General features: G+C 39.7%; 2 protein-coding genes across 2 annotated transcripts; one reads left to right on the plus strand and one right to left on the minus strand.

The window, feature by feature from the left end:
- Positions 1–2,467: 2,467 nt before the first annotated feature.
- On the minus strand, positions 2,468–6,945 carry purbb (purine-rich element binding protein Bb). The gene has a single exon (XM_067432592.1). The coding sequence runs from the start codon at positions 6,776–6,778 to the stop codon at positions 5,885–5,887; it is 894 nt and encodes a 297-aa protein (XP_067288693.1). The 5' UTR covers positions 6,779–6,945; the 3' UTR covers positions 2,468–5,884.
- A 3,992-nt stretch (positions 6,946–10,937) lies between these two features.
- Positions 10,938–13,626, plus strand: h2az2b (H2A.Z variant histone 2b). Its single transcript, XM_067432947.1, has 5 exons — positions 10,938–11,077; positions 11,762–11,839; positions 12,570–12,683; positions 12,836–12,965; positions 13,067–13,626. Exons 1-5 carry the CDS (start codon positions 11,075–11,077, stop codon positions 13,126–13,128), a joined length of 387 nt encoding a protein of 128 aa, XP_067289048.1. The 5' UTR covers positions 10,938–11,074; the 3' UTR covers positions 13,129–13,626.
- Positions 13,627–14,125: the final 499 nt, after the last annotated feature.

Raw genomic sequence — 14,125 nt, forward strand, 5'->3', positions numbered from 1 at the left:
ATGACTGGCATCATAGGCCGCGGGCTTGTGTGGCTAGAGTTGCTGCAATGTTGGCGAATTACACATGGCAACACTGCCCTTTTAACACAAGTCATGCATTAAAGTTAAACTATTTCAAACCAGTTTTACTCTGAAAGGGATGATTTCTTTTATAATATTGCAAAATATATGTTGTTTAAACTTTCCATTTTTCAAAGAATCTTGAAACTTTGTTTCATGGTTTCCATAATAAATATCAACAATGATAATAATCGAGGGTTTTTTGAGCAGCAATTCATCATATCATAATGATTTTGGAAGGGTCATGTGACACTGAAGAATGGATCACAGGAATAAATTACATAGAATATATAGATTCTAATATATAGAATCTAATGCTAGCTAAAAGTTTGTCAGCTACACCCTTAAAAATAAAGATGACTGGAAAAACTAAAAATGGGTTTTCACAGTGATGCCATTGAAGAACCATTTTTGGTTCCCCAAAGAACCGTTTTGTGAAAGGTTCTTTAAAGAAAAAAAAAATGTTCTAACCATTTTATAGACTAAAGAACCTTACAAATAACAGTTTGTGCAATGGAAAGGTTCTTTGGATATTAAAGGTTCTTCATGGAACCATACACCCTGCCAAAGAATCATTTAAGAACCTTTATTTTTTAAAGAGTGAAGTGTAGTATTAATTCTGTTGTGGCTTTAATAATAAATGAAATTCAATGCCGGAATCATGTCAGGGAGTCATTTAAAATTCACTTTGAGGTTACTTAATTGGGTCACTTAAAATGATGTCATTCCATGATGTTGAAGTTACATGGACAAATTATGTTTGTTTAACTTAATTGATGGATCTGGGAGCGATGCGCAAAATAAAATCATGTAAATCCAACACTTTTTTTTCAGTGTTACAGTCTTGGTCAGCAGACTTGGTGACTTATAAAAAAAAGTTGAAGGGAATTGTATGTTATTTTACATATTTTAAATAAAAGAAGATATTCAGCTTAATGTACGGTGGAATAAGCTGAAGGTCAAGGTCACCCTCGAAAACAAGAATTCACAAGTAATGCTTTTTTCTCTTAAAGAAAATCTATTGTTGTTTGCTTTAGTGAATTCATTTATAATATATTAAGTGGAATCAAAATGCATTTTACAAAACAGTAGCTTAAAATGAATAAACTGTTATAGCTAACATTAATATGTTAATATTAATCAAAAGTCTGTGCGGTCAGGTGACAATCAATCAAGTAAAGTCATTTTAGAAGTAAAGCATTTTTTTCTTTAATGAGATCCACCAAACCTGAACTAAGAAAAGATAAAGGCTCCATTTTTAATTTTATTTTCTCCATTTTAAATTTTCTATTTTACTCCATTAATGTGTTGTTATTTCAGAGTTAAACCAGATTTCAACCACCCGCCTGGATCATTCAAAAAAAGTGGGTCTTACATGCCAGAGAAAGGTGGTTGGAGGAGAGCAGCTGAAAATAAAGCTGGGACTGAAACAAAAGCCATATTTTTATTATAAGACAAATGGTTATAGCTTTTATGTGACCCTAGACCACAAAACCAATCATGAGTGTATTTTTTTATTGAGACTGAATCAATAAGCTTTTCATTGATGGATGGTTTGTTAGGATAGGACAATATTTGACCGAGATACAACTATTTGAAAATCTGGAATCTGAGGGCGCAAAGAAAAGAAAAATCTAAATATTGAGAAAATCACATTTTAAGTTGCGCAAATGAAGTCCTTAGCATTACTACTAATGATAAAAAATGTATGATATATTTACAGTAGGACATTTACAAAATATCTTCATGGGACATGATCTTTACTTAACATCCTAATGATTTTTGGCATTAAAAAAATGGATAATTTTGACCTGTACACTGACTCTATATCACTGTAGCTTGCCACAAATATACCCGTGTGACTTACTGATTTTGTGGTCCAGGGTCACACATCTCGTCACCTTGGGTTTAGAAGGTTCTATCTGCATTCTGAGCAGTTTTGAGATTACGGAGCTTTAAAGTTTTTGCATTCCATTCAACTTTTGTAGATAGAACAGGTTTTGTTTTCTAAATAAAAAGTCTCAAAATGTGCACAACATACAAAAAGTTCTCACAGAATAAGAATATAACTATAAATCAAAACTGCTCAGAATGCAGATAGAACCTTATACACAAGGTGACAATATATTAAATATAAATATTAACAAGTAAAAATTAGAAATGCTGAGTTGAACCATTAAAATTATAAAGGAAATTAAAATGAAAATCAACTAAAAATAAAATAAACCTAAATAGTTATATTTAAAAGCAACATCAAATGTACTAAAACTTCAACTAAAATTAACAAAAAAATGAAAATATAAAAATAAAAGCTAATTCTAAATAAAGGCTACAATGCTATTACTAAAATTACACTGAACTGGAGAAAACTACCAATGTACATAAACTCAACCACACCAGGCCAGGATTTTGCTTTCCATCATTTATAATTTCCTTTATTCTGTTACAAACATACATAGCATTTTCTAAATATAGACTTGTAAATCTCAGAGGAAAAAAAAAGAGAAATAAAATTCAGCCATGGGAAAAACGGATGGCTGCCCGATCTGACAGAGGCAGTCTAGCATGGGGGCGGTGCATGATGGGATGGGTGGAGATACTTTGAGTATCTGAGACCTGAGCTCTTGACAGTGTCCTGCAGTAGCCGTGAACTCACTCTGTAACGTCAGTATCAAGTAACAGATAGAAAATGAACTGAGCAAATATATATACGGAGAACGCCAAGAACCTGAGTTGAAACCAGACGAGGGCATTCCGACGTTAAAATCTCTGCTGAAAACATACGATATATTGGAAAAATAGCTACCTTTCAATAAAGATTGTTCTATGAATGTATGCTCTTGTGCGTACAATGTCCAAAACAAACACAAACAGTGGTTGACACATGGATGCTGTTAAGAGCTCGGGTGAGTCGCCTGAAATAACAGAACATTCTGTCAGAGGTTTTCCAATCTTTCGTACAGTGGAACAGAGGTATTGTTCATTTGAAAAGTATGCGGACGCCCCACAGAACTTTGCACAAATCCCAACCGCAGGAAACAGGAAGACAAATCGGCCAATTGTGAGAGTCGGCGGAGAGCCTGACAGGAAATGAACTCAATGTCATCCCTATGGATGAGTATAGCTTCCTGTCCCTGATGTTTAGTGACAATAAGGCGGAAACAAAACACAAATCTTTACAGTACATATTATATGTATGTATATATATATATATATTATATGTATTGTATACATATACACACACACTTGAAATAAACACAGCCAAGTTCAGTCGAAAGAAAGTCCATTTCTGGTGTTTTGCAAGAGATTTGTGCCTGATTCCATATCTTAAATGGACAGGTCATTGGGGGAAAAAGTGCTGTTGACATTTAGCAGCCTAAAGGTTTTTTTATGCATGTATACACGCTAAAGTGAAGGGAAAAATGGCTTTTTGTCAGTCGTTTGAATTTTTTTAAACAAAATTAGTCAACCATGGTTTTTTTAACATGACACATTCACTTCTTTTATAGTAATGATGGATCATACAATCAAAACGAACACACACGTGATCTACAAACGCTGCTGATTTAGACGCGCCAGCATCGCCACGAAGAACCGCAAGAACATGGCAAATCTCCTTCCTAGAGCGAGTTTGTAAAACGAGCCCGCTCAGGCCCCCTCGAGTCCCGAATGGTGCCTCCCGTCTACAAACGCTCCCCTGAACAGCAGCTGAGGAGGGGCGGAGGGGAAACGCAAGAATGTCCTGCCAACAGCTGCTGTGTCACGCTTTCTATCACCGCTCAGGCCCGGCTGCCAAATCGGGGCCTGTTTTAGAAATTCAGCCCAACAGCTACGCAGAAAACACCATCCTGCAAGCTACAACATCAGTTTTCTCCACCGTGTGGCTGCAGCTCCCGATCACGTGCAGCAAATGCAGTCTGCTGATGTAATAACATTTGCAGTGGCGTGCGGACGGCTCAACAATCGGGCCCTTGTGCCTCTACGCACTTCAGAGCAAACGGCACAGCTGAATCCACGGCCACCAGGGCAGGAATGCTCACCCTCTTCATGCTCCTCGCATTAAAATAGCCGGCCTGCCTAGTCAGCTCGCTGTTGAGGAGAAACAGCTGCTGCGATCGTGAACGTACAGAAAACGAGTGCAGAGATTGGCATCCGTTAACAATCCCGCGGCCAATAGATAAGAGCGTGTGAAAAGATCTCATGGACTATCGATGCAATTCGTCTGTCTTGCATTTTAGAAAGGATCACAGCAGTACACATGACTTCGACAGCTGCCATTTAACACAAAACAGTACGGAAGGAGGCTTTACACACCAGCACAGAACACTGTAGCTCCCAAGAAGGGGAAAAAAGGTTGTTCAATTCGTTGCCGAGGATAGTTTATGTTTTTGCTAAAGTGCACGGATATAATATTCCCAACATTAACAATCTTTCTCCATCATAACACACTGGTCTACTTGGTTATCTTTTATAATATTTTTGGTGAAAGGCTAAACAAAAATCTTGCATTAATATAGCTGCAGTTACTACGCAAGAGAAAGCAATAAATTAAATAAAAAGGCAAATGCGGGATGGGGCATGCACAGAAATGGGCGCACGATACCAAAGGAAAGACGTTTGATATTAATCACGTAGAAAGAAAGCGTATGCGTGCTGTAAACTCAAACGGGTTGTGGAAGGAGCTTGGGGGGGGGGGGGGGGGTGTTTCTCAAGGATAATCTCGTATACTCTTCTACAAAACAAATCCAATATTTAAATCCCAGCTTATTTATATATATTTTTTTATTACAAAATTAGCTTCTTGAGCCCTAATAATTCTGTAGTTTATATATAATTTTTACTTTGTGTATTGAAAAATATGCTGGTTTGTTTACGTATTCTCTCATAAAGAACAATCTTACATAAAACAAAATGACAACGCCAAAGGGGACGGGGTGAAAATACACTCGCCCGTGTCGCTTTATATTAACTAATATCATGCGTCTATTAAGCAATCTGTCCTTAAATAATCAGAGGGGACTTGGACCCTAGTTAGAAAAAGACGAAGCTCTTTGTATGTTGACCCCAAAACCAAAATATCCCACCGGTCCTTTAGTGTTATTTTATAACACCGGTGGAATGATAAAGCAATCATTTTCATCACTAACGCCTCGAGGAAGTCCTATGACTTCTGATTTAAAAAGTCTGGCTGTGAACAGCTGAGACGTGTCAACGCAAAATCAGGGGTCAAAACATTCCCCTCCAAATTTGAATTTCATCGCTCAGATTGGCCAACCCATAAAAGTCACATTGATGCTAGAACGAAAACCCTAAGACAATAACTTAGGGAACATTTGTCTATAAAAGGAAATAAAAAGAATCTGAGAACACAACCTCTGATGATAACAGTTGTGAAAGTCCCATGCTGCCTGGGCAGGAAACACACCATGAAGACCAGTGACGCTCTATACATACATATATACTAAATATCTCCCCTCTAAAAACATGTTGGACAGTATGAACCCTTATAGCCTGGTATTATCATATATGGGCCGCTTCTGAAATTCAGCAGCCTTGCCGTTGATGTAACAAAGGTTTAATTGTTAGCTAAGACAATTAAACTTGCTGGTTTAACAGGACAGGGCAGCATCAGGAATAAGTCATACCCCACGAGACATCCTTCGCCCCATGGCTTCAATACAGATAACCCCCCTCCCCAAACCCTCACCACATTGAAACTTCACAGATCTAGTTTTCTGTCCCATGAATATTTTAGTAGGCTATTTGAGTTCAGTTCATGCAGTTATTGTTTCACACGTGTGGTCATCTCCTGGCGAAGCTGGTGTCAGTCGTCGTCCACATCCTCGCCCTCGGACTCCTCTCTCCTCTCGTACATCTTATCCCGGTGTCTCTCCTGGATCTCCTTCATCTCCTCGGCGTAACGGCAGAAGGCTCCACCGAATTTCCCCCAGGCCTTGAAGGGGATGGTGATGGAGTTCCTGTAACTGGGCTTGACCTCGCTGACCCGCAGGAACACGCCGTACTTGTTGGAGCCGACGTCGAAAAAGAACCTCTTGGAGTCCACCATGATGGAGGTGCCTTCGGGAAGCTCGCCGTAGCCCCCCGCGGCTCCGGGCCCCCCGCTCAGCTCCTCGTCCTCCCCGCCGTAGTCGTCGATGAGCTTGGCCAGGGCGTCTCGGAACTCGATCAAGCCCTGCGCCGGTAGCGCGATGGTCTGGCCGGACTGCACGCTGCCTCCCGGACCGCCCCCTCCGCCGACGCCGAAGCCGGGACCTCGGTTGACGGTCTGGCGGATGCGCAGGAACCTCCCGCGCTGGTTCTCCTTCAGGTCGAGGTAGTATTTGCGGTTCTCGCGCACCAAGAACTCGCTCTTGAGCGCCCGCCGCGGGCCGCCGTCATCCCCGCCGGACGATTGGGCGATCTGCTCCGGGCTGCTTGGCCCCAGCTGGGCGTAGTGCTCGATGAAATCCCCGAGGTAGTCGCGGAACTCGGCCGCCACGGACATGGAGAGAGTCAGGCGGCTCTTGGAGCCCCCAGCGCCCACCTCCGCTATCTTGATAAAGCGTCCCTTCGCGTTCTGCTTGACATCCAGGTAGAAGCGCTTGTTCTGGATGTCCAAGCGCTTGGACGCCAGCTCCTGGGTCTCTTGCTCCCGCTGGAAGTGCTGGAGTCCACCGCTACTGCCACCGCGCTCGCTCCCGCTGTCTCCATCCGCCATCTTCAGCACCTCCAGCCAACTTCTCCCTCAGAGAAACGCTCCTCTCTGCCCTGCTCCAGCACGCACGCACGGCTCTCAGCACCACAGCATTGGCCTCACATCTGCCAATAACAGGCGGCGCGCGACCGCGGGGTCACTCATAGGTCCGCGCGCCTGTCATTCGGAGCGTAAGGGAGGTGCGCTCGGGCTCCATTGGTTCGAGACATTTCCTCCTCCTGTGCAGGCATTTCCTGTCCTTCTGGGGCTCAGCTGAAGCTTTGAAGGAGAACTAATAAATATCATCATATTTTTTTTAAATAATCATATTTGTATCAAAGTATTCGATTGTTTTGTTTTGCCAATGCATATGCAATGCAATAAAAATGTCCGAGAAGAAAATAAATACAAATATGATGGGCCGTTGATGTAGGCTAAAATATAATTCAATTATATTTTATATAGCATTATATTATTGGACTTTTGTACAGAAAACAATTTATTATCAGATATAAAACTAGATGTAAGAGATGCATTAACGTATTTCTTCTGTAGCCGATTAATAGCCTACTCGGATATATGTAGGCTATAAATACTAAGTATTGTATATGCTATATATCCTAATATTAATACATTCAATTAAATTCTATAGGCTAATCCTATATATAAATGTAGATACGATCATCTATTTATAAATGATCAACATAGCTATTTTCTAAAGTAGAGCAGCACCCTTTTAAGATCTGACTCAGGATCAGCCGTTTTCCCACGCTTGGATTATGAGCTATTTACGAAATGACGTAAAAACTGACTGTAGATCAGCTGCTGCTGAACTTCCGCCTTCATGTGCGCGATGACGTCAATCGTGACGTCGAGCTCTAATTCCCGAGGTCAGTGTGTTGCGCACATGAATTATTATTACTCTGCAATCGCTTTTAAACGTAAAAGGAGGGCTAAACAATACACACGTTAGTAAATCAAACAGCACGTAACTGGTTAAATAAGATTCATTTTTATTCATAGCCTACTATAATTATTGCAAATTGTTTTCATTTTGCTGTTCGCATGGGCTTCCTAATAAATCACTGTGAAACTGAGAATTAATTATATTAGTCTAATATATCATAATTATAGTATTTAAACAAATATTGAATATTATAGTAATCAATATGAGCAAAACATATTCCATTTGTCTCAAAAGGTATTTCTGACTAATTCTCAAATTATTGCCACTCATGAACACTCATCACATCTTAAGCTTGATATCAACATCAAACCTCATGCCATGTTCATAAATGAACGAGGCATTTATATAGCACTTTCATATGTACTACTGTACACCCACAGCGCTTTACACTCATGTCAGGGGTCTCTCCTCAACCCCCAGCAGTGTGCAGCTCCACTTGGATGATGTGACGCAGTCACAGTATAACTCACCACACACCAGAGATAGTGGGGAGGAGAGAGGGTGATGGAGCCAATTCGGTGGATGGGGATTATTAGGAGGCCAGGATTAGTAAGGGCCAATTGAGGGAATTTGGCCAGGACATGAGGGATACACCCCTCTTTATGAGAAGTGCTATGGGATTTTTAATGAACACTGACATTAATGAACATTTTTGAATGAAAACCTAACTGTGACTGGGGTGTTAGGACCCACACAGGGTGAGCACCTCCTGCTGGCCTCACTAACACCTCTACCAGCAGCAACCAGTGTGTCTCCCATCCAGCTACTGACCAGGCTCAGCCCTGCTTTGCTTCAGTGGGAAACCAGTCTTGGGCTACAAGTTGATATGGCTACTGGCTGCCGTTCATGACGGCAGCATAATTACAGTCTGCCTTTTATACTTGGATGTCTGAGGTAAAATAACTTTAACGTTTTACATAGTCTGCCCATGTCTATATTTCATATTTAAAAAAAAAAAAAAAAAAAAAAGGTTACTAAGAACTAATTAGCAAGAAATAATTTCCAAGAAAGCATAACACAACTTTTTTTTTTAAATGATTTTAATTTTGACTATTTTGGGGAAAAAAACAAAAATTAAAGTTTAAACTGATGTCTACAGTAGCCTAGTGATCAAAATAGAATAAATCTATTTTGAAATAACTTGATGCTTCAACAATATCATTGTTATGCCAGTAGGTGGCGACAAATGTCTGTTAAAAAGATGTATAGGTCATTTAGCATTGCAAGAAGTCATTCAAACCGTTTTTTAAAAGATTTATTTAAACGAATTAAAGGTGCAGTGTGTAATATTTATATTGAGGATCTATTTACAAAAAAGCAATATAATATACATAAGTATGTTTTCAGTGGTGCATAAAAACCCTACATAATGAACCACTATGTTTTTATTACCTTACAATGCGCCGTTTCTATCTACATACAACACAGGTCCCCATACTGTGAAGACAGCATTTTGTGCCGCCATGTTTCTACAGTAGCCCTAAACGGACAAAATGACATGAATTGTCCAAAACGTCAACATTAAGAGTTATTTTCACTGGAACTAAGCCCAACCCCTGAAAAACAACACCACACCATAATCCCCTCTCCACCAAACTTTACACTTGGCACAATGCAGTCAGGCAAGTTCCCTTCTCCTGGCAACAGCCAATCCCAGACTCATCCATCGGATTGCCAGAGAGAGATGTGTGATTGGTCACTCTAGAGAACATGTCTCCACTACTCTAGAGTCCAGCGGCGTGCTTTACACCACTGCATCCGATGCTTTGCATTGCTCTTGGTGATGTAAGACTTTGATGCAGCTGCTTGGCCATGGAAACCCATTCCATGAAGCTCTCTACACACTGTTTTCAAGCTAATCTGAAGGCCACACAAAGTTTGGAGGTCTGTAGTTACTGACTCAGCAGAAAGTTGGCAACGTCTGCGCACTGTGTGCCTTGTGCTGACCCCGCTCTGTTATTTAACATGGCCTTTTTTTTTTTTTTTTGCTGTTGTTCCCAATTGCTTCTACTTTGTTATAATACCACGAACAGTTGACCGTGGAATATTTAGTAGTGAGGAAATTTCACTGGAGTTATTGCAATTTCTCATGGTACCACGCTTGAATTCACTAAACTCCTGAGAGTGATCCATTATTTCATTTTGTAGAAGCGTCTGCATGACTAGGTCCTTCTTTTTTTCTTTGTCTTTTTCTTTTTTTTTTTAACATGGCCATGGAAGTGATTGGAACATCTGAATTCAATGATTTGGAGGGATTTTTCAATACTTTTGCCGAAATAGTATCAGACTTCATGATTTTGATTGGTCTAGGTAGGTGATTTTTGTCCATGGTGGTATTTTGTAACAACAGCGTAATCATATTTGTATTATCATTCAGCACTTTTTGTTTGACTTGTTTTACTATGTTCCTCGTTGTTGTTGTGTTGTGGTAGCCTAATTCATGAATTTATTGACCAGGCAGTCTTGAAAAGGCAAAAGTATCGCGCATGCGCACATATTTGCGTAGGAAATGCAGAGAGGCAAAATATTATTAGAACGCGGACCGGTGAAATAAACGCTCTTCTATGAGCATTTAGCAGCAATTAAAATATTAAACGAGATAAATTCCCACAACTGCATGTAAAGACTGACCATCATGTAAACGATAGAAAGAAGAACTGAAAGAGAAAGACTGGGAAGAGCCATTCAATAATAAGTAAATACAAAGGACTTAAGAATAACAAACTGTGTTCCTCACTTCCTCAGTTTTCTAGTGTTGCAAAGAGGGAAAATTCAAAACCCTGTTTGTTTTATTTAGTTGCTTTATAGTTTAAACCTCATGTTCTCGTCTGAAGTCAAGAAAATGAAAGACATTCACGAGGGCCCTTTTACAATTTTAGTCTTAGGGGTGTTGAGAGGGAGTAGGTGATAAAAAAGAGGCCTTAATAAATCAGATAACGTTAAGTGACTAAACGTACTCAATATTTATTTGTTTTGCATTGTAGGTTTGACAACAGAATACGATACACTAAATTAGCCATAGTCTATATATTTTATTGTGATTGAAACATTCCCGACACATCAAAATAACAATAATAACATACTTTAATTTCTTTAATCGATTCTAATGTAATGAATGATGACGGCGACACGCATGCGCACAATACTAGTGCGCTGGTGGTCCGTGGAAAAAAGAGAACTAAAAAACACCCACATAAAGAAACGCTCTATGATTGGACGAAATCAGCATTTCAAACCAAGACGGAGCTCGCTGATTGGTTATAACGCTGGACTGTAGCGCGCTATCGCTGAAGTGGGCATCATTGTGTTTTCCCTCCGTTTCAAGCGAAAAGAGAAGAAGCTCGTCGGTCGATATGGTAAAAAAATAAGTTTTTATTTGTCTAAATGCTCTAATAGATCCTTTCTCGGATCGATGTGTTCTGTATAAACCGTGATTGTGCAGTGCTTTAATTCTGTGCACGTGATGGCTTTTAATAAGCTTGGAGTGTTTGTGGGTTTGCAGTGTTTTGGTAAAAAGCGCCGACCATGGAAATGAAGTGAATCTGGTGTATTCTTAAAAAGGAATATGAAAAAAGCCCGATAATTTGGGTAATTTTAATATTTATAACGCAGGGCGACGTTTCCTGGCTTTAATCTAAATGTAGCACGTTATCAATCGTTTAAGTTAGTCGAGTACGTTAACGTTAGCGCTAACGTGGTGTTTATAAGAGTCACATCTTTTAAAGGCATTCCCTCGTCTTTGTTCAATCTTGGTGCAAGTGAACTAACGTTAAATAAGCGGAAGCTATTTTTAAGGATTCCAAGCAAAAAATATTACCAGTCTTGTTGTTTTGTTTTTATCTTATCACTTCATTGCTGAAAATAGTGTAGGAAAATACCTGTTGCATACACAACTCACAAAATTAAGATTCACCTGATGAATTTTGTTGTGATTGTTTAGAAGAAAAAATGGCTCATTTACATTGAGCACAATGTAATTTCAATGAGCCTTGGTGGGACTTTTGAGTAACACGTATTTCCTTTTTCTTGTACTTCTACAGGCAGGAGGAAAGGCTGGAAAGGACAGTGGAAAAGCCAAGGCGAAAGCAGTCTCCAGATCACAAAGAGCTGGTCTGCAAGTATGTATAAATGGCCTAATGTTAACTTCAAAGGGTTAAGTCACCCAAAAAAATAGTTCCCAACCCGTAAAAACTTGGGAACATAAATTAAGATGTTTTTGATGAAATCCGAGAGCTCTCTGGCTCCTCCATAGACTGTAATTTAATGAACACTTTCAAGGCCCGGAAAGGAAGTAAAGACATTGTTAAAATAGTCCATGTGATTCCAGTGGTTCAAACTTAACTTTATGAAGCAACGAGTACTTTTTGTGCGAAAGAACAAACAAAAATATCTTTATTCAACAATTTCTTCTTGTCTGTCACACGCATGCGTCATGCTCACGTGAACCGCATCGGCCAAACAAAAGTACTGTATTTCGTCAACAGTGTAGGAGACTGACGCAGACGAGATGGAATTTTTGAATGAAGTTATTTTTGTTTGTTTTTGCGCACAATTGTATTCTCATCGCTTCACAAAATTAAGGTTGAACCACTGGAGTCACATGGCCTATTTTAACATTGTCTTTACTACCTTTCTGGGTCTTGAAAGTGTTAATTAAATAGCTGTCTATGGAGGGGCATGAGAGCTCTGATTTCATAAAAAAAAAAAAAAAAATTGCTCCAAAAATGAGCGATGGTCTTTAGGGGTTGGGAACAACATAAGGGCAAGTAAATAATGACAGAATTTTTATTTTTGGGTGAACTCTCCCTTTAACTGTTTGATGTTGACCGTTTCTTTGGTTTGTTTCAGTTCCCTGTAGGTCGTATCCACAGGCACCTGAAGACCCGAACTACCAGCCACGGTCGTGTTGGAGCCACAGCAGCCGTGTACAGTGCAGCCATCTTGGAGTACCTGACTGCTGAGGTAATGGTTTAATTTTGGCCCGGTTTGTTAAACAAGCCTGTTGGATGTCATGGTGACAGTTTGTTGGCTGGATGTGATGTTTCTGTAATACATGAATCGTCTCCAGTGCATCTGTAAAGCAAATTAAAACCCAGTGCTTGTCATATCGGCAGGTGTTGGAGTTGGCTGGAAATGCCTCCAAGGATCTGAAGGTGAAGCGTATCACTCCAAGGCATTTACAGCTGGCCATTCGTGGTGATGAGGAGTTGGACTCGCTTATCAAAGCTACCATTGCCGGCGGAGGTGAGTTTATTTTGTGTAACATGCTTTTTCAACTGTGGTGGGTTTTTAAAAATGTAGTGCAGATATTATGTTAATCCATTTCTTTCCGTCTTTCCTTACAGGTGTGATTCCACACATCCACAAGTCTCTGATCGGAAAGAAGGGCCAGCAGAAAACTGTATAAAATGCATTGATTTTCGACTCTGTATAGTAACGGCAATCAGCATTGAGAAAGCAGTTGTTTTTATGTTTCCCCATTTGTTTGGTTATGCTTGGTAAGTGTAGTTTAACATAACCGCGGTTAGAGTTTGACGTACTGTATCCATGATTATAATGGGGGGGGCTGTTACTTGTTTTGGGGTAAAGGAAAACTAATCCTGCCTTTTTGTTTAGTTGGGTTATGGCAGAGGTCTTAAACTGTGCTCCTGGCGACCCACTGTCCTGCAAAGTTTATTTCCAACGTACTTCAGCACACCTGCCTGTGTGTCTTCAGGGGATCCTTAAGAGCTGGATTAGCCGCTTCAGGTGTGTTTGATAAGGGTTGGAACTAAACTCTGCAGGTCAGTGGGTCACCAGGAGCAGGGTCGAAGACTTCTGGGTTAAGGGGTTTTCTGAGGTGTGGGTTTCATTATTGGCTTTTTAAAGTTTGTTTTATACAATAAAACACCTTTTTTTTTCTAAATGTTATGCTTTTCTGTGATTTCATTTGATGCATATTCTGTATATTAGCTTTATGCTGTGCTAATTGCTGCAGCGGATATTGATAAATGAATGCTGATACCAAGGCTGCAAATAATGATTTTATTTTAAAATATGCACACGTAGAAAACAAAATGTTGCATTCAGTCATGAATTACATGCAAAAAAAAATTGCCTCTTTTAAAATTTCCAAATGAAGTTTGGTAGTTTCCAGCACAGATGGGTGTCAAATATTAAATATTAGCTATTTAAATCTTCCCACACTTTCACCATAAACACTAAAATGTTGTGTTGGTGCTTTCTGTAAACCGTAAGCCCTGCCTTCTTTGATTTGATTGGCCATCTCAATCAGTGACATTGACATTAAAAATATAGGCTGATACTAGTCATTCTTGGATCTGACAAGGGATTGAGAATTAAAATATGGAAAAATTTCCCTAGCGTTGGGTGCTAGTCCCGATCAATAATTTAAGATGGCAAAA

Source organism: Pseudorasbora parva, chromosome 23 (genome assembly GCF_024679245.1).
Source record: "Pseudorasbora parva isolate DD20220531a chromosome 23, ASM2467924v1, whole genome shotgun sequence".
NCBI lineage: Eukaryota > Metazoa > Chordata > Actinopteri > Cypriniformes > Gobionidae > Pseudorasbora > Pseudorasbora parva.